A 27500-nucleotide genomic window follows, 5' to 3' on the forward strand; every position below is an offset into this window, starting at 1 on the left:
CCATGTCGTGCTGCTTAACTCTAACCCTTAACGAATCCTGACCGCTTTTAATGCATCTTATTCTTTCCATATTAATAACATTTTGCTGAAATTCCTTTTCCACTAAACTGATCATTATAAAGCCTGATGAATGGTTCCTTTGCAGTGAGCTTATTGTGTAGCTCTCTGGCTAATAGATTTCATACAGAAACACAAGTATTACTCATTAAATCCTGTATCACAGCAGCTGCTATCCAATAAAATGCAGAGCCTCACCAGAGTCATTTTTAGAGAACAGAGCAGCTTTGATGTCCTTGTCGAGGGCGCTGCAGGCACTGCTGTGAGCCTGTTCTGGAAATTTCCCTTTAAAGTCATCCAGACACTCGAGAGCCTCAGCCACGTACTTCAGCTCAAACAGACAGCGTGCCAGCCGGAAGTGAGCCTTCAGATGAGCCGGGTTCAGAGACAGAGCTTTCAGACAGTCACGCAGAGCATCGTAATGATCCCCGTCCCTGACAGAGGACAGATTAGAGCCTTTAACATCACAGGTAGAGAGAGATGATCAGAATATGACAGAACTTAAAGCTACTATTTAACTACAGTTTCTCCAAAACTTCAGAGCTCAAAGATGATGATTATACAGAAAAGTGACCATCACATTCAGCTCTGCTTCTCACTCTGATGTTCTGCTCAATTTACTCCAACATTGTGTATGAAGCTGTGATGTATTTATGAAATAAAAGGTTGATTTCCACACCATTTGCGCTTCATGTAGGCAGCGGCGCGGTTCCCGTACAGCATGGCGTTGCTCTGTCCTGTGGTGTGGATCCCCAGACTGTACAGCTGGATGGCCTGAGTCCACTGCTGACGCGCAAATGCATCATTAGCCTGCTGTTTAATGCGCTCAAGGTGGGGAGGCAGCTCACTGACACACACACAGAGTGGATGTTAAGAGTCACAGCACTTAGATCACCTTTGCATGTATAAACTACACCTGACGGTGAGGTCACGTACCTGCAGGGTTTGTTATTAGCAAGTTTCAGGCAGTTGACAGGAAGATGAATTCCGTTAGAAACTCCGTTTGTGGTTTTCCCATTTTGCACCTCTGCAGAAACATTAACAACTAGTTAACAGATGAAAGTAATAAACAAGTCAGAATGCATCAAATACAATAAAAATAAATCAATTTTAATAATTAAAATATGTTCCAGACTCTCTGGAGTCACAGCTCACTAAATTCCGTCTGCTCAAAGGATTCATCTGGAATAAAATGACTCCAGCAGAGTTGTGTAGTGTGTGTACATGTTCTAAACCTGCACTTCAGCACTCATGTAGTGACTGGAATCTACCACACACACACACACACACACACACACACAGTAAAGTAAATAAGGTAAGAATAATAATGATGACGTCACCTGTTGAGGAATGGCACTTCTTCGGCAGCAGGAAGGTGTACGGTCTCTGTGTAAACGTCAGATCAAACAGATACACCTTACAGAACACACACACACACACACACACACACACACACGTTTGTTCATCAAAGTGATTTAATTAGGTTAATAAGAGAAGTTAGTAGTGAAGTAGCATTATCAAGTTTAGGATTGGCTGATCCAGTGTAACCTAAGCTCCGCCCATAATCAGAACACCTCCTCACCTGTTCTCCACCCATATTAACCAGCAGCTCCGTCCCATCAGGACTGAACGTCACATACGTGGCCACCAACACACGGAGCCTGTTGTTATAATCTGGCAGTTTCACTGGGAGGTGACCTACAGAGAAGGAGACCATATCAGCTGTACATGTCCCTGTGAATGAGCTGTTACTATGGAAACCATAAGTTATCAGAGTGGCTCATTAATATAAACTCCTGCTACTGTAAAAGCTGCTGTTAGAGAGAATTCATCAACACCTGACCACCAATCAGAACTCAGCAGCAGTGTGATGTAAAGCACATTCAGTTCTTACCTGCCACGTAGTACTGTCCTGCTCCATCAGGGATGGGCTTCGTTTTATCACAGAAAGTGTGAACTTCTGCACTCTGACTAAGAGCCTTCCTGTGGAACACACACACACACACACACACACACACACACACACTTATCTCTACTTGTTAAGGCTTTCCCGGTCACTATGAATGGCTGCTATGTGAGTGTATGTGTGCTGACCTGTGGTTGTGGATCATGCGGATGTCATACAGGCGTACAAATGGGCCATTAGCTCCCACAGCGAGGTAGTTATTATCCCGCGGGTTCACAGCGAGACATTTGGCCTCCACCAGCTGACCACAGTACTCTGTCAGATCAATTAACACGTCTGAGCGTTTACTGCTCTCTCTCAGATCATACTGCCTGTGTGGATGTGTGCACAGGAAAGAGAGATTGTGTTAAACATTACCTCCATCACCTGTACAATTCCACACACACACACACACACACACACACACACACACACACACACACACACACACACACACAACTGCTTTGTTCTCATTGTCTTCGTGTACCTGATGATGCCGTCCTCGGCCGCACTCCAGAACATGTTTGGCCACATGGGGGCGGTGGCGATGCGCTTCACTCTGTTAGTGTGATCAGAGAACATATGGATCGTCTCCTGTACCGTCACATCATGAACGTGGACCTTGGTATCTGCAGCTCCGGTCACCAAGATCCGATCTCCAGAGTGTGGCAGGAACTACACGTGACATATAACCTTTAAACTAACTGAACCCACAAAAAGTAAACAGGTTTATTTCATCTCCTGTTAATAAACACCAAAACACTGCATCTGCTCATTCACACACCAGCAGCCAATCAGAGAGCAGGGCGGGTCATCACTAAGGACATTTATAACACTCTTATAAAGGCTATAGTCATAGAGTAATGCACCTCAAAAACCAACAACCTTTTATAAACAAGAGAAAACTGCAGATAAACACATGATGAGTGACATGATGAGTGACATGATGAGTGACATGATGAGTGACATGATGAGTGACATGATGAGTGACATGATGAGTGACATGATGAGTGACACGATGAGTGACACGATGAGTGACACGATGAGTGACATGATGAGTGACACGATGAGTGACACGATGAGTGACACGATGAGTGACACGATGAGTGACATGATGACACGCTGATGATGACGTTTACAATCGACTTTACCTTGACGGAGAAGATGTTAGCAGCATGACCCGTGTGCATGCTCATCAGCTTCCTGTGTCTGAAAGGATCCCACACCATCACATGCTGATCATCAGACCCTGACGCTAATATGCTGAACACAAACACAGACGAATGAACACACGCACGTTAACTCGCTCAGTAAGGAGGCTCTAAATATCAGTGAAGTAGACGTAGCCTCTGTATTACTACTCACTCTCCTTTCTCATTCCATTCCAGACAGTTCACACACCCCGAGTGACCCTGAAACAACACACAGAGAAACACTGAGTGTGGGACAAGAACACACACACACACACACACACATGTTGTGTAATGATGTTCACCTGGAGCTCTGCCTCCAGGCCAAGTCGCTTTATAAACGGGTCAGTCACATGGTAGTGTCTCTGAAAACTCAGAGCCCTGTTCTCCTGCGCACACACACACACACACACACACACACACACACACACACACTTTAGAAACACATCTGCTTTATTCCGTTACATGTAGTGCACTACAGAGTGGATACTTCACACCCTACATAGTGAACCATACCCTGCTCACTCTGTGTGTGTGTGTGTGTGTGTGTGTGTGTTCTGACCCGGATTTTTCTGTTCAGTAGGTCAGCAGCGATGTTCCTCTGACTCATGGCTTCACAGTGTAACACTGATCATGGCCTCACGCCAGTAAACACAGGGGTCAGAGGTCATCAGGTGCCTGAGCACACAGCAATCATTACAGAATAAAGGCAGGAAGTGACGCAGACACAAATACACTAAAAGCTACTAAATCGGACAAAGTGATTTAAATAAAAAGAAAACATGATTATTTTCTTAGGAGGAATCTGTTCTGTGATGATTAGTTTATATTTAATCACTTTACTCTCTCTTCCTGACGATCAAATGTAAAGGTTAAATAATTTTATATAAACATAAACACATTAACTTTCTCTACAGCATTAAGTCGCTTCTTTAAACTGTGACATTTCACTATTATAAACATTTCCTGATGTGTCATTAAAGTCATTCCCACAGTCTCAGCCTCTGTAAATAGCAAACAATTAGCTTAGCATTATGTCATGTTTGCTAACTGTGACTAGCCTCGCACCCTGCTGTACTCGAACCCTTTACTGACTTTAAACACGTGTCTAATCTGTTTTTATTCCTCCTGTGAAAAGAATCATGTATAGTTAAGTATTATTAACTACACTGTTAGCTGCGTAATTAGCATTAGCTTACCTGTTAAAGCTTGACTTGCGTATGTCGTTAGGCTGTGAGTCTGTGTTTGTCTCCACTTTAACAATATGGCGTGTTAAAAACGTTTTATAGTTAAATCGCTTGAATCTTTATAATAACACTGTTCAGATCAGCTGATTCGGCTATTTTAAACGCACAAGCTAAGCTAAGCTAAGCTAAGCTAAACAGGTAGTGCTCTGGTTTCATTTTGACACGGGTTGCCAGATCACACAAAAACACGTCTGTTATCAAAACCACTCCCTATTACACAACCAGTGCACTAGTTAGTGAGCAGGGGACATTGTTTATGTTATTAAAAGTAAATCAGTAGAGTGTAATTTATGTCAAGTAAAGGATTAAACATGAAATATCTTCGTACTTAAATGCGGTGCTGAGTGGTGTAGGATTATGTGTAGGGATGTGTGTGTGTTTTTGTGTGTGTGTGTGTGTGTGTGTGTGTGTGTGTGTGTGTGTGTGTGTGTGGATGTCAGGGGCTGCATCTACACATCACACAAGAGCACAGAACCCTCATAAACATCTCATAAATAAATACTGGTCCAGATAAATATATGATTTCATGGGTTTCAGCAGTTCACATGATGTACTTCACTTAATAGTGTGTGGTGTTAATCGGTGTGTGGTGTTAATCAGTGTGTGGTGTTAATCAGTGTGTGGTTTTAGTTAGTGTGTGGTTTTAGTTAGTGTGTGGTCAGAGTGTTGGACATGCAGTGGTTAAGAATAGATAATTTAATACATAGGATACAGATTTGTTTCTATTTCTTTTAATGGATAACATGATTCTAATCTCTTTTAATTTAAAGCACATCCTTCAGGACTACACATGGTGCAGAAAATAAGTGTAGACAAAAAAATTCCATTGTTTGTGTGGTTTCTTTTTGTCTGAAATAAAGCATGTGATCCTCATAATATTATAGATGTCGCAGTTCAAAGGGAATTAGTTTGATTTCTTAAATAGCCCAACCTGGCAACCTTCAGCCTTCAAATCTGTTTTGAAAACTACAAAATAAAAGTCTCCTGTATGAAAGGATAAAATCCTCAGGGTCTGCATGGGCCCTGGGTTCTGACTGGTGCATGACAATGCCAGGCAATTTCTGGATCATGTTTCCCATAATCCACGTTAACGTCTCGGACGTTATGTATCTCAGCTATTTTCATTCAAAGCCACCAACTAGCATCACAGACTGTCGAGGATCTCACAGATGCAGGTCTGGGAGGAGAGCATGAAGACATGTTGGGGGCCAAAAGCATTACATTTATATTAACTGCATGTGGTAGATGCCCTCATTCAGAGCGACTTACATTTATCTTTTATACAACTGAGCAATTAAATCTATCCACAGGGTTGCAAGCCAGTGATTTCTGTGCCGGACCCAAGCCCTGATAAATAGAGAGGGTTTCATCAGGAAGGCGCATCCGGTATAAAATGTGCCAAATTTAAATATGCGAATCGTCAGTGTGAATTCCATACTGTATCGGCCGAGTCTAGACAGCGTGCCAAGAGAAGAGCTATGGTATTGTATGAGGATGTCAGGAGTACATCAGAGAAGTTCAGGATATGTATGAGAGGAGTATGACAGCAGTGAGATGTGCTGTAGGTCAGACAGAGGAGTTTAAGGTGGAGGTGGGGCTACATCAAGGGTCGGCTTTGAGTCCCTTTTTGTTTGCTGTGGTGATGGACAGATTGACAGACGAAGTCAGACAGGAATCTCTGTGGATAATAATGTTTGTGGATGACATTGTGATCTGTAGAGTAGAGAGCAGGTGGAGGAACACCTGGAAAGGTGGAGGTCTACCTTGTTCAGAGGCAGCATGTTGGACCTGGTAGTTGAACTCACAACCTTCCAATCAGTAGTCTAACACCTTAACCGCTAAGCTGCCACACTACTGACTTATGTTATGAGTTACTGTGATGAAGTTCATGTAAGTCACATCAGACTGTAGTTTCAATATATGACTGATTTTTGGTGCCATTTTGAAAAGTTACGTTATTTTTTTTGACCAGTGTATTTTTGTTAAGGTTTAAATACTGACAGAAATTATAATTAATAAAAAACAATTCCACTTAAAATAAAGACAGTTGTCATTGTGTCAGTGACATTATGTGTTTTTATTGATATATTTTTAAGATAGAATATTTCTAAAGACTCTTCAGCACGTGCATTTTTGATCTTTAGGGAAGTAATGTACTTTATTTCAGCTCTGAAATTTATTATGACATATATATATATATGAGAGAGAGAGAGAGAGAGAGAGAGAGAGAGAGAGAGAAAGGAGAAAATTAATGAACAAACGGGAAGTCAGAACATCCATAAAAGTGTGTGATTATTTAAGGATGTCATCACAGGCCAACGTGTAGACGAGTTCAATTCTTCTGTATTTGTGAAACCTCGTGCAGGTAAGCCATGAACAACTTTGTTCCCTCGATGTAGTTATACCTGAAAAACACAACCATGCAGAAACAGCACCTTCTCTCAGTTACATCTCATTAGAAAGATTTAGCCACAGTCTCCATCCATCCTGCTGGTTTCACTTCTGTTTGAACCGACCTGCTGATTTTCTCGTTCTGAGAGTGAAGGCCGTCATCAAAGCCTCCGATGGGCAGCATGATGATGTCTTTCTTTGTGACGTCCTGGAAGGTGCGAGCGATGGGAATCGTCCCCCCCTCTCGGATCAGCTCCGGCTCAACTCTAAACACTGCAGCAGGATTATGTTAGTACTGCGATCAGTGTTAGTGATGTCACAGCTTCCTCTGAGAACACATCACTGTGTCCACAAGAATCAATCAGACAGCGTTACAGTTGGTAAGGAACAGTGTTCTTCATCATGCTGAGGCATGTGAGCAGTGAAATGTGAAGACATGACATGATGTCATGATGATGTCATCGTGTGATGATGTGAATCTGACCTCTCTTCACTGCTCTCTTCCCGGCCTCGTACAGCGCGTGCTTGGGGTCTGCTAACCACGGCTTCGCTCCGATAATCATCTTCACCTTGAGCTTATTTGGACTCTTCCTTTGACTGAACACGGTGTGCAGGTGATCTGTTACCTGGACAGAGAGACACGGTGTTTGTGTGGAAAAGAGTTTACTTCAGTAAAACTTTCCTTCTGCTACCTGTTTCTCCACCAATGCAAGCTCCATGTTGGGAACCTGCCGGATGGAGAATTTGGCCGTGACTTTAGCGGGGATGACGGTTTTCGTTCCGGGGCCGGAGAACGCACCCTCGATGCCATGGATGGAGACGGTGGGGAAACGCCACAGATGAGCCAGAAGGTCAACCTGAGTGATGTTGAGATCACGTACATGTTAACACACGGACAGGCAGCGGGACGTTTTACCACATCAGCAGCAGATTAATGCGAGATCACATCCTGATGTTTTAAAGGGTTTAATATTCCTTCACATGAGCAATATAACACATTGTGTCTGTTTGATGTGCATATGTAAAATAGTGGGTGGGGTTAATGCAAAAGTAATATGAATAGGTTAATTTATCAGCAGTAGTGTGATTAACCTTCAGTCAGTGTGTGTTAATGATAGAGAGAGCAGCTCCAGGTCACAACAAACAACATGCAGCGAGAGTCTCTGAGACACTGAAACATTGCTGTGAAACATTTTAGTCAAATAACTTTATGCCTCATTAAATATTGACCTTATTGTCATACATCAGTGCATCAACACCGATCGTGCTCTTGTAAGTCTCCAGATCAAAATCCACCTCCTCGTAACTCTTCTTCTCCTGTTCAGTGAAGTTTGCGACTGCGTCTGTGACCCCGGGAATCAGGATCTGACCGCTCGCACTGATCAGCGTGTCTGCGTGTCAAAAAATTTATGTTATACTGTTAGAGTATAGACCAGTTTCTCACACTATGTGTGTGTGTGTCTGTGTGTGTCTGTGAGTGTGTGCGTGTGTATGTGTGAGAGAGTGTATCTGTGTGTGTGTCTGAGCGTGGATCTGTGTGTGTATGTGTGTGTCTGTGTGTGTCTGTGAGTGTGTGTGTGTGTGTGTGTGAGAGAGTGTATCTATGTGTGTGTCTGAGCATGGATCTGTGTGTGTATGTGTGTCTGAGTGTGTATCTGTGTGTCTCTGAGTGTGTGTGTTTGTTCACTCATGTCAGTGATGAGATGGTGAACAGATCAATAATAAAAGCAGCTCTGGTTTTAAAGTAGAATTGAGGAAGCACTTAGAATTGCGATCAGGTCGGTCATGGGCTCAATCACGGCTCCTCCGTCCACTCCGGAGTGTAAATCCTGCTTCGGCCCCTCCACCTGACACCACACGACACAACACACACACACACACAACCCTTTTACACACTGAACCAGGTCACTTAACACTTAGGAGGTTTCTGTATGAGTTAAGAATGTAATTTTATTGTTGAGTGAAGAATAAAATAAAATTTCTCTGCAGTATGTAGCAGCCAGAGGAAAGGCTTTATGTAGGATTCATGTAGAGAATAAATCATATTGGTCTGAAACCTGAGCAAAGAAGTAACAGTTTCCTCTGGTGCCGTAGGTGAGAGCAGGGCGAGAACTCTGCCAGCTGCAGTCAGAGATAACGATCCAATCCACATCAGAGAAAAACTCATCTCTCTGAGCCTCCACCAGAACATCCAGACCATCTGAACCCGTCTCCTCCATCCCCTCTATCAGGAACTTCACATTCACTGGCAGCTCCTGGACAACAACACAACACAACAACAACACAATACAACACAACAACAACAATATCACATCAACAAAACAACCACAACAACAACAGTAACAACAATACAATGATAATATGCATAATAATGTGATGTGTTTGTGTTTGTGTATTTTTGTGTGTCTGCGTTTGTGTGTTTTTGTGTGTCTGCGTTTGTGTGTGTTTTTGTGTGTGTTTGTATGTTTGTGTGTGTTTGTGTGTGTTAGTGTGTGTGTGTTTGTGTGTGTTTGTGTTAGTATGTGTTTGTGTGTTAGAATGTGTGTGTGTTTGTGTGTGTGTGTATTTGTGTATGTGTGTGATAGTGTGTGTGTTTGTGTGTGTGTGTTTGTGTTAGTATATGTTTGTGTGTGTGCTACTATGTGTGTGTTTTTGTGTGTGTTTGTGTTAGTATGTGGGTGTGTGTGTTTGTGTGTGTGTTTGTGTGTTAGTATGTGTTTGTGTGTGTGTTTGTGTGTTAGTATGTGTGTGTGTGTTTGTGTGTTAGTATGTGTGTGTTTGTGTTTGTTTGTGTGTGTTAGTGTGTATCTGTGTTTGTCTGTGTATTTGTGTGTATGTTTGTGTGTGTGTGTTTGCGTGTGTTTGTGTTAGTATGTGTTTGTGTGTTAGAATGTGTGTGTTTGTGTGTGTGTTAGTATGTGTGTGTTTGTGTATGTGTGTGATAGTGTGTGTGTGTTTGTGTTAGTATATGTTTGTGTGTGCTACTATGTGTGTGTTTTTGTGTGTGTTTGTGTTAGTATGTGGGTGTTTGTGTGTTAGTATGTGTTTGTTTTTGCGTTAGTGTGTGTGTGTTTTTGTGTTAGTATGTGTGTGTGTATGTGTGTGTTTGTGTGTTAGTATGTGTGTGTGTGTTTGTGTGTGTGTTTGTGTGTTAGTATGTGTGTGTGTTTGTGTGTGTATTTGTGTTAACTCTCACCATGTTCAGAGCTTTATACGCCTCCACTGCATGAATCCAGGCCAGAACTGGAGCTTTATTATCTGACGCTCCTCTTCCGTACAGGTTTCCTGCAGGGGTTATATTCCACATTAATAACATGTTTATAACACAAAGCTAAGGCTGAAGTTTGGAATTAACACCACCTGAAATGTGTAAATGCTAAACTGTGTGATTAAACTAGCAACTTTATTAATAAATAGCGCTAAGCAAGCTGTATGCTGAAGTAATGTAATAATCTTTACTTAAAGGATGAAACTGAAGTGTTTAAAGGAGGAAGATGAAATTATTAAGTTAATTATTAAGTATAGCAAACTTTCAGCTTGTCCAGTGTGTGAGCTGCAGCATGTTTACTAATTCTTCCTCCATCATTAGCGTTAATAAAACTTGTGTTAAGTGTGTGTTAGTTAGCTCTGTGATGGAGAAGATTTTAGCTTTAGAGGTGAGAATCCAGACACTAGAGGGGGATAGTGATAGTAGTGTAGTTTCTGTAGGGGAAATCTGGATGCCTTAGGCAAAGTCAACAACCGTCCAACTCCAGCATTAGAGCCCTCACAGCAGGACGAATGGGTGACGGCAATATAAAGAAAACCAGTTATCTAAGGAGAGTTCTGAGCTCCTGGCCTGATCGTCTCTTCTTACGGAGCTACTTCATCAATCCTGATGTTCTACCCCTGGTTGGAGTCTCGTCTCCCGGTGGTCACCCTGCCAGGGATTGATCTTCATGGTCAGTCAGTGTCTCATGGGATTGTTGTGTATGAAGCCACCAGGAGACGTCATGTCTTCTTCTGAACCAATGTTGTGTCAGTCAGCTGTATGTTCTGGTCTTTATCAGCAATCAGGTCTGTGCTGAACTCAGAGTTTATGATGACCCATTAGTTCCTCAGGAGCTCTCGGCTGCACTATTATAAACTGTTGTAGAAAGGACATTATTTACATTTACACTATTTACTGTAGAGTGTCACCCAAATGAGGATGAGGTTCCCTTCTGAGTCTGGTTCCTCTCAAGGTTCCTCTTATCATCTCAGGGAGTTTTTCCTCACAGCCATCACCTCTGCCTTGCTCATTAGGGATAATGATAAATATATAGTGTTTTATATTTTAAATTATTTATTTATTTATTTATTTCTCTCTCTTCTGTTTCCACACTTCTGTAAAGCTGCTTTGAGACAATGGGAATTGTTAAAAACTCTGTACAAATAAATTGAATTGAATAGAATTAAATGAATGCACCGTTAATCTCTGTGAGGTTGTAGGGGTCAGTGGCCCAGCCGTCCTCTTTCTTGGCCGGCTGCACATCCACGTGTCCATACACACACACCGTGTGTTTGTTCTCATCGGCACCAAACACCGCCGTCACCACTTTAGGTAATGGAACGAAGCTGCCGTCCTCCAGCTGCCCCACAGGAGATTCACAGGTATTAGAACATACGTGATGAACACTCACACACACACACACACTCATGACTGTAATGGCTTTAAGTTTCTGATTCGTGACCATCTGAGTGCCGACGTCCATCATGTCCACTTTCCCCTTCATACTGCGCAGCTTCTCCTCCACCACACCCATCATACGCTGTAGCTCCGCCCTCTTAGAGACATCACTGGATTCACTCTCTATAGACACCCAGTCTCTCAGAGTCTCACATGCACCCAGACACACACACAAACAAACAAGTCATGTGATGTAATGTGAAAAGCAGTGAACATCACGCTAACATCGCTCTATCTGTTCATCTTTCTATCTCTCTGCGCACCTGTCTGACTGTTTACTGTCTGTCTGACGTCTCTGTTACACGTCTGTTAGAGATCAGGGCATGAAAGTAAATGGCTGAACATGAACATGTAACAAACCTGTAGGTTACTTCTTACCTGTACGTACTCGTCCTGATGTTTATCTACATAGTCTGTCAGATCCTTAAACCTGAACGCGAAAACTTTTGCTCCCAACATCACCAACACCACAACACACACACACTTCATCTGCAGAGAGGACACACGTTTCACACCAACAGATTAATAACATCAATTGAACAATTAAACATTTAAATTAACTGATTAATCAAACTAATTATTTACACACACACACAGACACACACACTACACAGACACACACACACACACACACGCTGACAGACACACAGGCAAACAGACATGCACACACACATACGCACACACACACACACACACAGGCACACAGGCACACACACACAAACACACACACACACAGACACAGGCACACACACACACACACACTACACAGACACACACACACAGACATGCACACACAGGCACAGACTCACACACACATACACACAGACTCGGACACACACACTGACACAGGCACACAGACACACACACTGATACAGACACACAGACACAGACTCACACACACATACGCACACATACACACACACACAGACACAGGCACACAGACACAGGCACACACACACACAGACATACACACAGACACACACACACTACACAGACACACACAGACATGCACACTCAGGCACACAGACACCGACTCACACACACACATACACACAGACACGGACACACACTGACACAGACACACAGGCACACAGACACAGACTCACACACACATACACACAGACACACACACACTACACAGACACACACACACAGACATGCACACTCAGGCACACAGACACCGACTCACACACACACATACACACGCACACAGACACAGACACACACACAGACACAGGCACACACAAACAAACACACACACACACACACACACTGGGCCGCACCACACTGTATATTAAAGGATTTACATGTAAATAATTTGTGCAAGCATTTACACAAGACATAAGAAAAAGTTGTGTCTCCTCCTTGTTCTCCTGAGTGTGTGAACATTATTTGCACAGAAGAAGATGAATTATATTCATATAGAATTATAAGTAAATTCTAATAGAAGCCATAACATACCGTGCAGTTCAGCAGTGGCAGCTCGGAGCTCTAATAAACACATACACTTGAGCCCTGAACAACTCAGTGTTAAATACTGTCCTCCACAGCATGCGCTCAGGACAAAAAACACATCCACTCGCTGACAAGGACAAAATCAGAACAAGACACACACTGAGTCTCCACATGGAGGAGAAGAATGCACTCGACACACACACACACCTGTATATGTTCTGACCTTTACTCTATATGTGTGTGTGTGTATGTGTGTGTGTGTGTGTGTGTGTGTGTGAATTCTTTATTTATTTATTTCTTTGTTCTGTAACATCAACCTTTGAGTTTAATGAGATTACAGTCATACACACAAACACACACACACACAAACACACACACACACACAAACACACAAACACACAGAGACACGCACACAATCACACACGCACACAATCACACACAGAGACACACACACTCACACACACAAACACATGCACACACACACACACACACACACACACACACAGACACACACTCACACACACGCACGCACACTCACACACATACACAAACACTCACACAAACGCATGCGCACACACACACAGAGTCACACACTCACACACACTCACACACACACGCACACACACAAACACACACACTCACACACAGAGACACACACACATACACACGCACACAATCACACACAGAGACACACACACTCTCACACACAAACACATACACACACACACACACCGAGACACACACTCACACACACACACACACACACACACACACGCACACACACAAACACATGCACACACACCAGACTGCACTGTAGGAATATTTTGTACATGTTTAAATTAAGTTTAAGTTTATTTAAATTCTTTACATCTTTACACTGTGATGCCAGATAACATAAACTGGATGTATTAGATGACAAACTGGCTATCACAGATGTGCTAGAAACAGGAGAAACCCCACATAGAAGCAGCAGGACTGCAGCAAATAAATAAAGCATCCAACAAAAAGAAAGTGAACATAAAGTGCCACAGAAGGACCTTCTCCAGTCTTCTCCACAGGGGGGTGCTGTAAGTGTAGAGCAGGACGGGAGCCGTGCTGGAACTCTAATCACCTGCTCAGACACGACAGGATGTTCAGGATGTTTTTTCTCTCTCAGATGAAAGAGTTCTGATGAAGTGATTGTTATTTGTCGTTCTTCATCAGAGTTTCGTTGCAGAATCTCAGATTTTCTCCCAGAAACACTCTCACAAAACAAGCAGATAACCACAGACAAACCTCTGACAAAATTTACTTCTGAAACATTTACACACACAGGTTTATGTGCCCTACATAGAGAACATGGCTCTTCCTCATTTTAGTAAACTAGAGAGTGCTAAAAGTTCTCAACTGTAGTGTGCAGGAGGACCATGTGGAACTCAAGCTGTGTCCCAAATCACACACTCCTGCACTACTCTACACCACTGTGTAGCATTATAAAACTCCAGGAAGCAGGAGAAGAAGTTTTGCACTTTAGTTTCCCAGATGATTCAACTGAATAAACCAACATCAAAACTATCAGCTTTGCTTACATAGCGGAAGAGGGGCGGGGCTTTGTATATATAGTGTGTAGTGTTGTGTACAGTGTGTGTAGTGTGCAGTGTGTGTGTAGTGCTGTGTTCAGTGTGTGTAGTGTGTGTGGTGTGTGTGTGTGTAGTGTGTGTAGTGGGTAGTGTGTGTGTGTAGTGTCAAATGTAGTGTGCAGTGTGTGTGTAGTGTGTGTAGTGTGTGTAGTGTGTGGTGTCAAATGTAGTGTGCAGTGTGTGTAGTGTTGTGTTCAGTGTGTGTAGTGTGTGTGTAGTGTGTAGTGTGTGTGGTGTGTGTGTGTAATGTGTGTAGTGAGTAGTGTGTGTGTAGTGTCAAATGAAGTGTGCTGTGTGCAGTGTGTGTGTGTGTAGCGTGTAATGTGTGTAGTGTGTGTAGTGTAGGTGTGTGTAGTGTGTAGTTAGAGAGAGAGAGAGAGATTTGTCATTTTTCTGCAGTTTATCTTTAAGAAAACATCATGATGCTGATGATCACAGAAGTTATTGATTAGAAATTTCTAAAGTGAAGGATTTTCACAATCCAGGACACGGTATAAAGACAGATGTGCAGACTGAGGCGTCAGACTGAGGAGATCAGACAGTGATGTTAAAGGTCACAGTCAGACGCTGAGGCAGCGCATCGCTCCGTTAAACATTCAGAGACTTAAAGTGACAGTCTGCTGGACTGAAGTTACCTCCAGATCCATTGCTTGTGTGAGCAAGATACTTAGCAGAGCAAATACACAATGCAGTATCACGACACTGTAACATGACACAGTAACATGACTCTTTAATATGACTCAGTAACACGACTCAGTAACACGACTCTGTAACATGACACAGTAACATGACTCTTTAATATGACTCAGTAACACGACTCACTAACAAGACTCTGTAACACGACACAGTAATGTGACTCTTTAATATGACTCAGTAACACGACTCTGTAACACGACACAGTAACATGATTCTGTAACACGACTCTGTAACACAACTCAGTAACATGACTCTGTAACAAGACTGTAACACGACACAGTAACATGACTCTTTAATATGACTCAGTAACACGACTCTGTAACACGACACAGTAACATGACTCTGTAATACGACTCAGTAGCATAACTCTGTACTATGAATATGTAATATGACTGTAACTTGGCCAATATTAATGGTTGCCTGAGGCATCTCAGACTTGCTCATCAGGGATAAATTAAAACATTTAAACATAACATTTAAATAGTATTATATTAATCTTTATATTAACCTTTTATTCTGTGTTTATGTTCTGTAAAGCTGCTTTGAGACAATGTCAATTTGTGCTATACAAATAAATTACAATTTGAATTACAATTAAAAATCTGGTAAAATCTGTTCTTTCTAAAAATACCTGTGTGCACTTCATACATACGCACAGGCCTTAAACTGCTTTGTAAAACTTGTGTCTAACCCTAACCCACTGATCATCTTCATTTACTCCACACAGCACCCTGCAGAAATAAAACACCTGACCCACATGCATCTCTCTCTGTTTGCACAGTATTACTGTGTGTGTGTGTGTGTGTGTGTGTGTGTGTGTGTGTGTGTGTGTGTTGGAAAGTCAGATTTGTGCTGCTGACCCAGATACACTGCACTTTCCACTCTGGGCTGAAATCTTACCACTGAGTCACAAGGTGTAGCAGTGTAGTGATGGAGGTGTAGTGGTGTAGTGATGGAGGTGTAGTGGTGTAGTGATGGAGGTGTAGCTGTGTAGTGATGAAGGTGTAGTGGTGTAGTGATGAAGGTGTAGCAGTATGGTTATGGAGGTGTAGCAGTGTAGTGATGAAGGTGTAGCGGTGTAGTGATGAAGGTGTAGTGGTGTAGTGATGAAGGTGTAGCAGTATGGTTATGGAGGTGTAGCAGTGTGGTGATGAAGGTGTAGCGGTGTAGTGATGAAGGTGTAGCGGTGTAGTGATGAAGGTGTAGCAGTGTACTGATGAAGGTGTAGTTGTGTAGTGATGAAGGTGTAGCAGTGTAGTGATGAAGGTGTAGCAGTGTAGTGATGAAGGTGTAGCGGTGTAGTGATGGAGGTGTAGCAGTGTAGTGATGAAGGTGTAGCGGTGTAGTGATGAAGGTGTAGCGGTGTAGTGATGAAGGTGTAGTGGTGTAGTGATGGAGGTGTAGCAGTGTAGTGATGAAGGTGTAGTGGTGTAGTGATGAAGGTGTAGCGGTGTAGTGATGAAGGTGTAGTGGTGTAGTGATGAAGGTGTAGCGGTGTAGTGATGAAGGTGTAGCAGTGTGTGTGCTGGTATACTAATGTAGGTGTATTGTAATTCTGCAATTCTGTAGTTCTGTAGCAGTGTAGAGGTGTAGCAGTGTAGTGATGGAGGTGTGGAGGTATATGTGGTTAATATATTTTGGTGCAATATAAGTTTGATACACTGCTGTTCCTTATACGCTTAGATACACATCAGAGAGCTGAAGTTCTGGGTAGAGAAGAAGCTGTAGATGAGTCTCAACACTAACACACTTCTACATCAGGAGCACCAGCTTAGCACAACAACCAGACCTCACAACCTGTAACACTACAACAACTAAACTACATCAAGCAGTGGAACACACACAGAGACACACTGAGTTGTGTTCCAGAGTCTATTACAGAGTCATGTTATTGAATCGAGTTACTGAGTCATGTTACTGAGTCATGTTACAGAGCTGTATTACAGAGCTGTATTACAGAGTCCTGTTACAGAGTCATGTTACTGAGTCGTGTTACTGAGTCATGTTACAGAGCTGTATTACAGAGTCCTGTTACAGAGTCATGTTACTGAGTCGTGTTACTGAGTCATGTTACAGAGCTGTATTACAGAGTCCTGTTACAGAGTCATGTTACTGAGTCGTGTTACTGAGTCATGTTACAGAGCTGTATTACAGAGTCCTGTTACAGAGTCGTGTTACTGAGTCGTGTTACTGAGTCGTGTCACTGAGTCATGTTACAGAGCTGTATTACAGAGTCCTGTTACAGAGTCATGTTACTGAGTCGTGTTACTGAGTCATGTTACAGAGCTGTATTACAGAGTCCTGTTACAGAGTCATGTTACTGAGTCGTGTTACTGAGTCATGTTACAGAGCTGTATTACAGAGTCCTGTTACAGAGTCATGTTACTGAGTCGTGTTACTGAGTCATGTTACAGAGCTGTATTACAGAGTCCTGTTACAGAGTCATGTTACTGAGTCGTGTTACTGAGTCATGTTACAGAGCTGTAGTACAGAGTCCTGTTACAGAGTCGTGTTACTGAGTCGTGTTACTGAGTCGTGTCACTGAGTCGTGTTAAAGAGTTGTATTACAGAGTCCTGTTACAGAGTCGTGTTACTGAGTCATGTTACAGAGCTGTATTACAGAGTCCTGTTACAGAGTCATGTTACTGAGTCGTGTTACTGAGTCATGTTACAGAGTCGTGTTACTGAGTCATGTTACAGAGCTGTATTACAGAGTCCTGTTACAGAGTCATGTTACTGAGTCGTGTTACTGAGTCTTGTTACAGAGCTGTATTACAGAGTCCTGTTACAGAGTCGTGTTACTGAGTCGTGTTACTGAGTCGTGTCACTGAGTCGTGTTAAAGAGTTGTATTACAGAGTCCTGTTACAGAGTCGTGTTACAGAGTCGTGTTACTGAGTCGTGTTACTGAGTCGTGTTACAGAGTCGTGTTACAGAGTCGTGTTACTGAGTCATGTTACAGAGCTGTATTACAGAGTCGTGTTACAGAGTCGTGTTACTGAGTCGTGTCACTGAGTCGTGTTAAAGAGTTGTATTACAGAGTCCTGTTACAGAGTCGTGTTACAGAGTCGTGTTACTGAGTCGTGTTACTGAGTCGTGTTACAGAGTCGTGTTACAGAGTCGTGTTACTGAGTCATGTTACAGAGCTGTATTACAGAGTCGTGTTACAGAGTCGTGTTACTGAGTCGTGTTACTGAGTCGTGTTACAGAGCTGTATTACAGAGTCGTGTTACAGAGTCATGTTACAGAGTCGTGTTACAGAGTCGTGTTACAGAGTCATGTTACAGAGTCGTGTTACAGAGTCGTGTTACTGAGTCATGTTACTGAGTCGTGTTACAGAGTCGTGTTACTGAGTCATGTTACTGAGTCGTGTTACTGAGGCGTGTTACAGAGTCGTGTTACTGAGTCGTGTTACAGAGTCGTGTTACTGAGTCGTGTTACAGAGTCGTGTTACAGAGGCGTGTTACAGAGTCGTGTTACAGAGGCGTGTTACTGAGTCGTGTTACTGAGTCGTGTTACTGAGGCGTGTTACAGAGTCGTGTTACTGAGTCGTGTTACTGAGGCGTGTTACTGAGTCGTGTTACAGAGGCGTGTTACTGAGTCGTGTTACTGAGGCGTGTTACAGAATCGTGTTACAGAGGCGTGTTACTGAGTCGTGTTACTGAGTCGTGTTACAGAGGCGTGTTACTGAGTCGTGTTACTGAGTCGTGTTACAGAGGCGTGTTACAGAGGCGTGTTACAGAGGCGTGTTACTGAGGCGTGTTACTGAGGCGTGTTACTGAGGCGTGTTACTGAGGCGTGTTACAGATTTGTGTTACTGCGTTGTGTTACAGTGGTTTTGAGTTGGGACAATAACTGTGCCATAAACACACACACACTCACACATACACACACATACACACTCACACACATACACACACATACTCACACACATACACTTACACACACACATGCTCGCACACACACAGACACACACACACTCATGCAGGCCAATAAAGCTTGATGAAATGAAATGAAATGAAATGAAATGAAATTAAATGAGAGAGAGAGAGAGAGAGAGAGAGAGAGAGAGAGAAGGAGAGAGATGACTGAGGGAGATTTAAACTAAACATGCAGCATGGCATAGCAAAGTTTGCAGAATTTGCTCGTTCTGCACGTTGCAGATTTGCTCCTGGGTTAATCATCAGTTAATATTGAGTTAGTAGTGAGTTAATGAGTCACTCTGTGCCGTGGTTATATAAGAGCAGCAGGGATTTCATCAGAGAGATTATAATAGCTGATTGCAGATTGAGGTGTGTAGGCTGTGAACTGCACTGGAAACTCCTGAACCTTGTCTTCTCTAATCTGTCCATCATGGGTGTGGCCTACAGCGTGGGAGAGTGAGTCAATTTTATTTAATGATATAAGATGAATGATTTAGGTTTGCAGCACTGCAGCATAACACTAACAGAAGAATTGAGAAATTTCCTCACCATGGCACTGAGTCACACCAGTGACAGCAGTATAAAGTAAGATTCTGTTTTAGTGGGAAATAGTTTTTATAAATTAATTTTTCCTTATTTTCCTCAAAGGGTTAATAATTCTGAAGCTTATTGTGTGAAATCTCAGAGAGAAAAAAACATTTTGTTCCAGATTGATTCCCTTATCTGTACAGTCAGCTCCACTCTTCTGTAAGAGTTTTCCACTAGATGTTGGAGCTTGGTGGCTATGGGGCTTTGAGATTCTTAGTTCCAGTGAAGGGAAACTGTAAGCTCCAGCACACAGAGATGTTCTATACAATTGCTTCAGACAAAGAAGCACATGTGGGTGTGGGGCTCAGGGGTGCACATACTTCTGGCCATGTAGTATATGTTCTCGTGTGTGTCTTGTAAATGAATAAATGTTTGAATGATTCTAATGTTTTCCCTCAGAGTGGATCATCTCTATACGTTTTTCGTTCAGTGGTCTCCAAACATCTACGGTGATCCCCGCAGGAAACACGGCTTCTTATTGGTTGATAAGAAAGAACTGGCTGAGATTGACAGCTTGCTGAGAGACCCGGAGCCTGAACACTGGAATGTGAGAATTTTAAATCTCTTTACACTGGAGACTCCTTCACCACATCATACACACACGCACACACACACCCACTCACACACAAACACACATCTCACAATGGAGAGTCCTACCCCACATGTTACAGTATTTAATTGAGTTGAGTTGAACTACATTCTCGAGTAAGAGCGTTAATAAACTGGAGCTGCTGCCCGAGCTGTGCAGTCAAACAGAAGTAATGCAGCTTCTGACCAATCAGATCTGAGCCTTCAGCTGCTGTTGTGTTTAGCTGTATACTATGCTAGCTAACATTAACTCGAGCCTCATCTCAGAGGTGCACACTGAAGTCTCTCTGACATTAGAAATAACAATAACACAAGATCTGAGGGATTTCTGTACAAATCCGACGTAGTGGTTTTGTCACATTGTGATTCTCATGGATCAGATTTAGCTGTGTCTGATCTCAAACACACACTCCAAAAATTAACACACTCCACTTTCACTCAGAGAAGATAAAATGTATTCACACCACACCATACCACACCACCCACCTTTGCCTGTTCCATTTCTTTGTTAAGTTTCATTTCCTCTGTGTGGCTGTGTGTTTTCCAGCCGTTTACTGTAAATCACACAAACCCACCAGACGACTAACAGACGAGAGGAGGTAAAAACACAGAGGGAAAAATCCAGCCAATTATTGTGAATGTGGGTGGAAGAGTATAAAGAGCAGAGACATTCAATTATATTCACACACATAACTACAACCCTGCGGCACTGAACACACACACACACACACTTCACTCTATTATGTTATTATGTTACTGAAACACAGAGTCAGTAGAAGAGAGAGAACCGAGGAGAACATAAAGATTCTGTTCTTCTGCAAAGGCTGTGAGGAACCGTATGTACAGGTGAGCGCAGAGATCTAAGATCTAAAGCAAGTTTAATCTTAGTTTAATTCCATTTTAGTTTAATCTTTGTTCAAATCAGAAGATTCTCTTTTTCAGTTTCATGTTTCTAAAATTCAATGTCACGTGCCATTGTGCAACAGGAATACTAAAGCGTTAGTGTGCCAATATTAATGCACCAAATCCACAACACACAATTACATATTTATAAGACATTTAAAACACATGTGAATGATCAGGTTTGTAGCTTGTGAGCAGGTGAGTGGAGGTAACGGTGCATCCTCATTTAACTTCTCCTTATTAGTAGTAGTAGTAGTGTTGTAATAATAATAATAATAATAATAATAACTTAAATAGCGTATTAATATATTAACTTAAGAGAACATATTTACACTGAGATACGTGTGTTGGATTAAATATTATCCTCCTTCTTGTCGTGTGCAGATCATCACAGTGAGGGGGGCTACGTGTTCCCAGAGTGTGTGCAGCTCTCAGTGCGTGTCAACATCTGAGAACAAGGACACTGAGGACACACTTCCTGTGCTGACACAGGACAGTCACATCCTCAGGGAACATCACCTAGAAAAGGTGAGCATCTCTTCACCAATCTGTTCACTCCTTTAGTGATCAGTGCTAAGGGAGCATGACACCAGTGGTGTTGGTGTGTGTGGTCAGGGGTGGAGTATTATGTAGTGAATGTGTGTTAATGTGCTTTTAGGGAAGTAAATGATCCGTCCGTTAATGCCGTAGCAGCTCAGAGTGTTTGCTCAGCTAAGCAGCTAGCCTTCTTAACAAGACTCTTAACACACTTCTTAATGAGTTCAATAATTTATACAATTTATACATTTTGTAATAATAATAATAATAATAATAATAATAATAATAATAATAATAATGATAATGATAATAATAATAATAATAAAAAAAATTTATTAAGTCAGATGATGTACTAAATGAACTCATTTGTATAAAGCTGAACCAGTAAAGCCACAGCACTCTGCCTTCACATGATCTACAGGGAACAAAGAACTGTTTGGAACACTTTAGACCGTTCATTTAAAGCTGAATGAAATGTGTGTGTGTGTGTGTGTGTGTGTGTGTGTGTGTGTGTGTGACAGATAGCTCCACATCTCCCAGCTCGTCTTCAGTGTTCTCCCTGGCAGCTGGTTTATAGCACAGAAATTCACGGCACAAGTCTGAAAACACTGTACAGGAAAACAGCTGAAATCCAACAACCTGTACTGCTGCTGATACAGGACACACACAACCAGGTACACACACACACAACCAGGTACACACACACAACCAGGTACACACACACACAACCAGGTACACACACACAACCAGGTACACACACACAACCAGGTACACACACACAACCAGTTACACACACACAACCAGGTACACACACAAATAGGTACACACACACAACCAGGTACACACACACAACCAGGTACACACACACAACCAGGTACACACACACACAACCAGGTACACACACACAACCAGTTACACACACACAACCAGGTACACACACAAATAGGTACACACACACAACCAGGTACACACACACAACCAGTTACACACACACAACCAGGTACACACACACACAACCAGGTACACACAACCAGGTACACACACACACAACCAGGTACACACACACAACCAGGTACACACACACAACCAGGTACACACACACACAACCAGGTACACACACAACCAGGTACACACACACAACCAGGTACACACACACACACCACCAGGTACACACACACACAACCAGGTACACACACACACAACCAGGCACACACACACACACACACAACCAGGCACACACACACACACACAACCAGGTACACACACACACACACACAAAACCAGGTATACACACACACAACCAGGTACACACACACACACAAAACCAGGTACACACACACACAAAACCAGGTACACACACACACAACCAGGTACACACACACAAAACCAGATACACATACACACACAACACCAGGTACACACACACACACAACCAGGTACACACACACACAACCAGGTACACACACACACACAACCAGGTACACACACACAACCAGGTACACACACACAACCAGGTACACACACACACACAACCAGGTACACACACACACAACCAGGTACACACACACACACACACACAACCAGGTACACACACACACACAACCAGGTGCACACACACACAACCAGGTACACACACACACAACCAGGTACACACACACACACACACACAACCAGGCACACACACACAACCAGGTACACACACACAACCAGGTACACACACACACACACACACACACACACACAACCAGGTACACACACACAACCAGGTACACACACACACAACCAGGTACACACACACAACCAGGTACACACACACAACCAGGTACACACTCACACACAACCAGGTACACACACACACAACCAGGTACACACACACAACCAGGTACACACACACACATACACACACAACCAGGTACACACACACAAAACCAGGTACACACACACACAACCAGGTACACACACACACAACCAGGTACACACACACACACACAACCAGGTACACACACACACAACCAGGTACACACACACACACACAACCAGGTACACACACACACACAACCAGGTACACACACACAAAACCAGGTACACGCACATGTTTCTATTATTTAATTGGCTCTGTGTGTGTTGATGGTGTACAGGTATTCGGGGCGTTCTCCTCAGACTCATTCAGAGTGAGTGATTGCTGTTATGGAACTGGAGAAACTTTCCTCTTTACATTCAGCCCTGAGTTTAAGGTAGGAATCAGTGAATCAGTGATCAGTGAATCAGTGAACACTCATGCTTTAATCATAGTCATCAAATTTACAGTACGGCTCACAGAGGAGGTTTACTGATCTTTACTGATCTGCGTGTGTGTGTGTGTGTGTGTGTGTGTGTGTGTGTGTGTGTAGATGTTCCGGTGGAGTGGAGAGAACTCATACTTTGTGAGAGGATTCCTCGACTCTCTGCAGCTCGGAGCAGGAGGGTGAGTCGTTTCAGAGTCACTTCACTGACACATTTATATGCATGTCGGAAATCTGATTAAAAGTTTTATCAACAATACAGGATATTTAATTAATTTAACTTCTATTTAATTAGAAGTCTCTGTAACAGATTTATCTCCTGATAAACACCACAACACTTGACTTTATACACAGCTTTAGCGCAGACTGTGTGCACTAAACACTCAACTGTTTTACAGTCTTTACAGTTACACATTTTGTTTACAGATATATCAAAATAATCAGACTAAAAACACACCGAATAATCTGATTATTCACATAAAATCCAGGTGTTTATCAGATTTCATAAAATTCAGTATTCACTTTAATCTGATGCTGTTTACATGAACACACTAATAATCAGATACCTGCTGAGATAATCAGATTATTAGTGTAAGATTATTAGGGACTTTAATGAATATACTGTACAGGACATCAGCACACACACACACATACACACACATACAGTACACACACATACACACAGTCTATAGTTTTGTTGTTTATAATCAAAAGTGTGTTTGTGTGTGTGTGTGTCCAGAGGCCCATTTGGGTTGTGGTTGGACTCAGATCTTCTCCGGGGTTCGACCTTCTCCTGTAACACGTTCTGTAACACTCCTCTGTCTCCTCATCATGACTTCAGAGTGCAGGCCCTTGAGGTGTGGAGCTTCCAGTGAACATGAGAACTCACAAGAGAACCCCATCCTGAATGTGTCCATATCAATCACACACAATTTACAGTGCAATTAAGAAAACACACAATTTACACACACATGCACACACACCCTCTTTACTTAGTGTGTGTGTGTAGGAAAAAAATGTAATACTGTTAAATAGTATAAATGTGTACAGTTTTATATTTCCATTTTTATCTGTTTGTTAAATTATAGTTTTGTACTGCAGTGTTTTTATCTGTCAGTGCAGGCACTGATTCTGTTACTGCAATAAAAGCTGTTTTTCCTGGTGAATTCTTTCTGGATTGTCCTTCATCTGGGATTGAACAAACACACACACACACACACACACACACATATAAACATATAATGCAAATCATTGTGTGTTTATGGTGTATAAGTGAATGAATGTTGTGTTCCTATGATGTAAAATCATTAACATTTTCTTTCAGTGAAATTCGAACCTTTTATTTAAGTGCAGCAGCTTAAACCTTAACATGAGCTGCAGCTGAGCTCTGTGAGGAACAGGCTGAGACTCGCCTGGTGTCTACACACTGTTACAGTACACTGAAAATCCTCTCTGAGTCTCTCTCACTTACACTAAGAGCTTTTCTCCATAACAGAGAGTATTCTGGGGACACTCCGCACCGGGCTGAAAGACTCTCTGGATGTCCTACAGTACCAGTCCATCACACAGCACCTAGAACACACACTAACACGCACATTAACACTCAGTGGGTAATTTAATGTAACTAATACACATACTTGTTTTTGAGAGGAAACCAAAGAACCTAGTGGAAACCCACATGAAGGAAGAACCATGACTCAGGATGGAACCTGGAGCTTCGAGAAGACACCACACACACACACACACACACACACACACACACACACACACACAGGGGGGACATCACACAAGCTATTAAGCTATTACAGTTTTTTCCAGTTGCTAATAAACATTGTTCAATACTGATACCACATTTTCCAAAACTCTTCACACAGTCTGCGAAACAGAAGTCAATGCAGACCAAACTGTGAACCATTTTTCATTGCTTTCAGACAAAATGCATTCAGTGACCACACTTTTCAAAATTCAGGAACTCTTTTCCCATTCGTACTCCACAACATGCAAAATACTATGTATTTTCAGCACATTTTTCTAATGCTAACACACTGCATTCAAAATGATTAAAACCACATTCAAAACAGAATGATGGCAAATTCCAAGCATTTATGCAGTAATTATTTTATAATATTCTCAATTTTATAGCCAAAAATGAAAAAAATAATCATTACAAGCTAATTGCAATAAAAAACAATACAGTAATAGTTGTGATTTACTGTAGGATCCAAAGGTTGCCCACGAGAGGAGGGAGAGGCAGAATCTGTTCTGATACACAGGAAATTGCCATTGTGGATATGGTAATTGCCAACAATGCTATAAAACTGCGGGAAATTGGGGATAGAGTGCTGGTAGACAATCGCACTTTTGAAAATGTGAATATGGTTAGCACAACAACAATTGCCAGAGTCATAGAGAAACATAAAATAAGGATGAAGCAACTGTACACTGTACCCTTTGAGAGAAACAGTGAACGTGTGAAAGAACTCCAGTATCAATATGTCCAGGTAAGATGTCTGTTCAGTAGCCAAACAGGGTACATACACATTGATGCATAATGTCAATTACTGTGAAACTGTCTGCAGTTTAGTGGGTAACGGAGATGGAAGCCAGACGAACTCCACATACTTTTATCTTTGTGGATGAAGCTGGATTTAACCTGGCAAAAACACGACGCAGGGGAAGAAATGTAATGTGACAGAGAGCGACTGTGGAGGTCCCAGGCCAAAGGGGAGCTACTGTAACATCACCATGTGTGCAGCAATGTCCAATGAAGGTTTTCTGTTACACAAACCACTCATTGGCCCCTACAATACAGAGAGGCTCATTTAGTTTCTAAATGACCCACATATTCGACTTGTGCCAGCAGAGGAGAGAAGACAAAGGGCATCAAACTCCCCTCCTTCATTGTTGTGTGTGATAATGTGGCATTCCACCACTCTGCTGCAGTCACAGAGCGGTTTGTGGCACATCCCAGGATGTCAGTATTATACCTGCCTCCATACTCCCCTTTCTTAAACCCCATAGAGGAGTTTTTATCTGCGTGGAGGTGGAAGATGATGTTGATGAGAACCAAATGCTAGAGAGAGAGCAGACTAGAACCATCAGTGTAATTTACTATAATGAACAACTACACATGTTACAGTAATGTGTAGGATGTATTTTATTTATACTTTTTTATTATCATTGCAGCCATTTTTTCACCTTTTGGTTATAATTTTATAACCTGTGTATAGTACTATATTCATGTAAATATAGTACTATATTCATGTAAAAAAATGAAATTTTGATTAATTTCTGATTCATTCGTGTTACAAATGCTTTCAATAAAGTGAAATTGTGTTACAGTTTTCTATATGAAGAACTGATTTATGTGGAA

At 42.2% G+C, this 27500-nt stretch overlaps 3 protein-coding genes across 7 annotated transcripts in view; 1 reads left to right on the forward strand and 2 right to left on the reverse strand.

Moving 5' to 3' along the window:
- The window catches only part of wdtc1 (WD and tetratricopeptide repeats 1), a 5886-nt gene extending 1279 nt beyond the window's left edge, over positions 1-4607 (reverse strand). For 2 of the 3 annotated variants that reach the window (XM_060861278.1, XM_060861277.1), the window contains exons 1-13: positions 4392-4607; positions 3755-3870; positions 3498-3581; positions 3368-3414; positions 3154-3265; positions 2490-2677; positions 2152-2334; positions 1952-2040; positions 1640-1755; positions 1398-1473; positions 994-1084; positions 737-904; positions 256-491 (exon numbers count right to left, since the gene is read on the reverse strand). In XM_060861278.1, coding sequence (XP_060717261.1) covers positions 256-491; positions 737-904; positions 994-1084; positions 1398-1473; positions 1640-1755; positions 1952-2040; positions 2152-2334; positions 2490-2677; positions 3154-3265; positions 3368-3414; positions 3498-3581; positions 3755-3802 — 1438 coding nt within the window. In that variant the 5' untranslated portion in view covers positions 3803-3870; positions 4392-4607. Of the gene's footprint in view, positions 1-255; positions 492-736; positions 905-993; positions 1085-1397; positions 1474-1639; positions 1756-1951; positions 2041-2151; positions 2335-2489; positions 2707-3153; positions 3272-3367; positions 3415-3497; positions 3582-3754; positions 3871-4391 lie in introns of those variants that run through there. The other variant, XM_060861280.1, reaches the window with a different exon arrangement.
- Positions 4608-6625: 2018 nt separating this feature from the next.
- cndp1 (carnosine dipeptidase 1) lies at positions 6626-13188 on the reverse strand. Its single transcript, XM_060862159.1, has 12 exons — positions 13000-13188; positions 11917-12027; positions 11543-11686; positions 11278-11440; positions 10027-10115; positions 8888-9085; positions 8593-8677; positions 8061-8221; positions 7523-7687; positions 7315-7456; positions 6956-7103; positions 6626-6844 (listed from the first exon to the last, which is right to left on the reverse strand). The coding sequence occupies exons 2-12, from the start codon at positions 12025-12027 to the stop codon at positions 6772-6774; spliced, it is 1479 nt and encodes a 492-aa protein (XP_060718142.1). The 5' UTR covers positions 13000-13188; the 3' UTR covers positions 6626-6771.
- A 6406-nt stretch (positions 13189-19594) lies between these two features.
- On the forward strand, positions 19595-25293 carry LOC132840147 (nuclear receptor coactivator 7). Of its 3 annotated transcripts, none has more exons than XM_060861580.1 (7): positions 19595-19685; positions 20217-20364; positions 21693-21836; positions 22367-22519; positions 23984-24079; positions 24236-24309; positions 24867-25293. In XM_060861580.1, exons 1-7 carry the CDS (start codon positions 19660-19662, stop codon positions 25000-25002), a joined length of 777 nt encoding a protein of 258 aa, XP_060717563.1. In that variant the 5' UTR covers positions 19595-19659; the 3' UTR covers positions 25003-25293. The 3 variants fall into 3 exon arrangements, with proteins under 3 accessions (XP_060717563.1, XP_060717562.1, XP_060717564.1); XM_060861579.1 differs by lacking the exon at positions 19595-19685 and adding an exon at positions 19718-19814; XM_060861581.1 differs by lacking the exons at positions 19595-19685; positions 20217-20364 and adding an exon at positions 20542-21251.
- Positions 25294-27500: the final 2207 nt, after the last annotated feature.

Source organism: Tachysurus vachellii, chromosome 25, assembly GCF_030014155.1.
Source record: "Tachysurus vachellii isolate PV-2020 chromosome 25, HZAU_Pvac_v1, whole genome shotgun sequence".
NCBI lineage: Eukaryota > Metazoa > Chordata > Actinopteri > Siluriformes > Bagridae > Tachysurus > Tachysurus vachellii.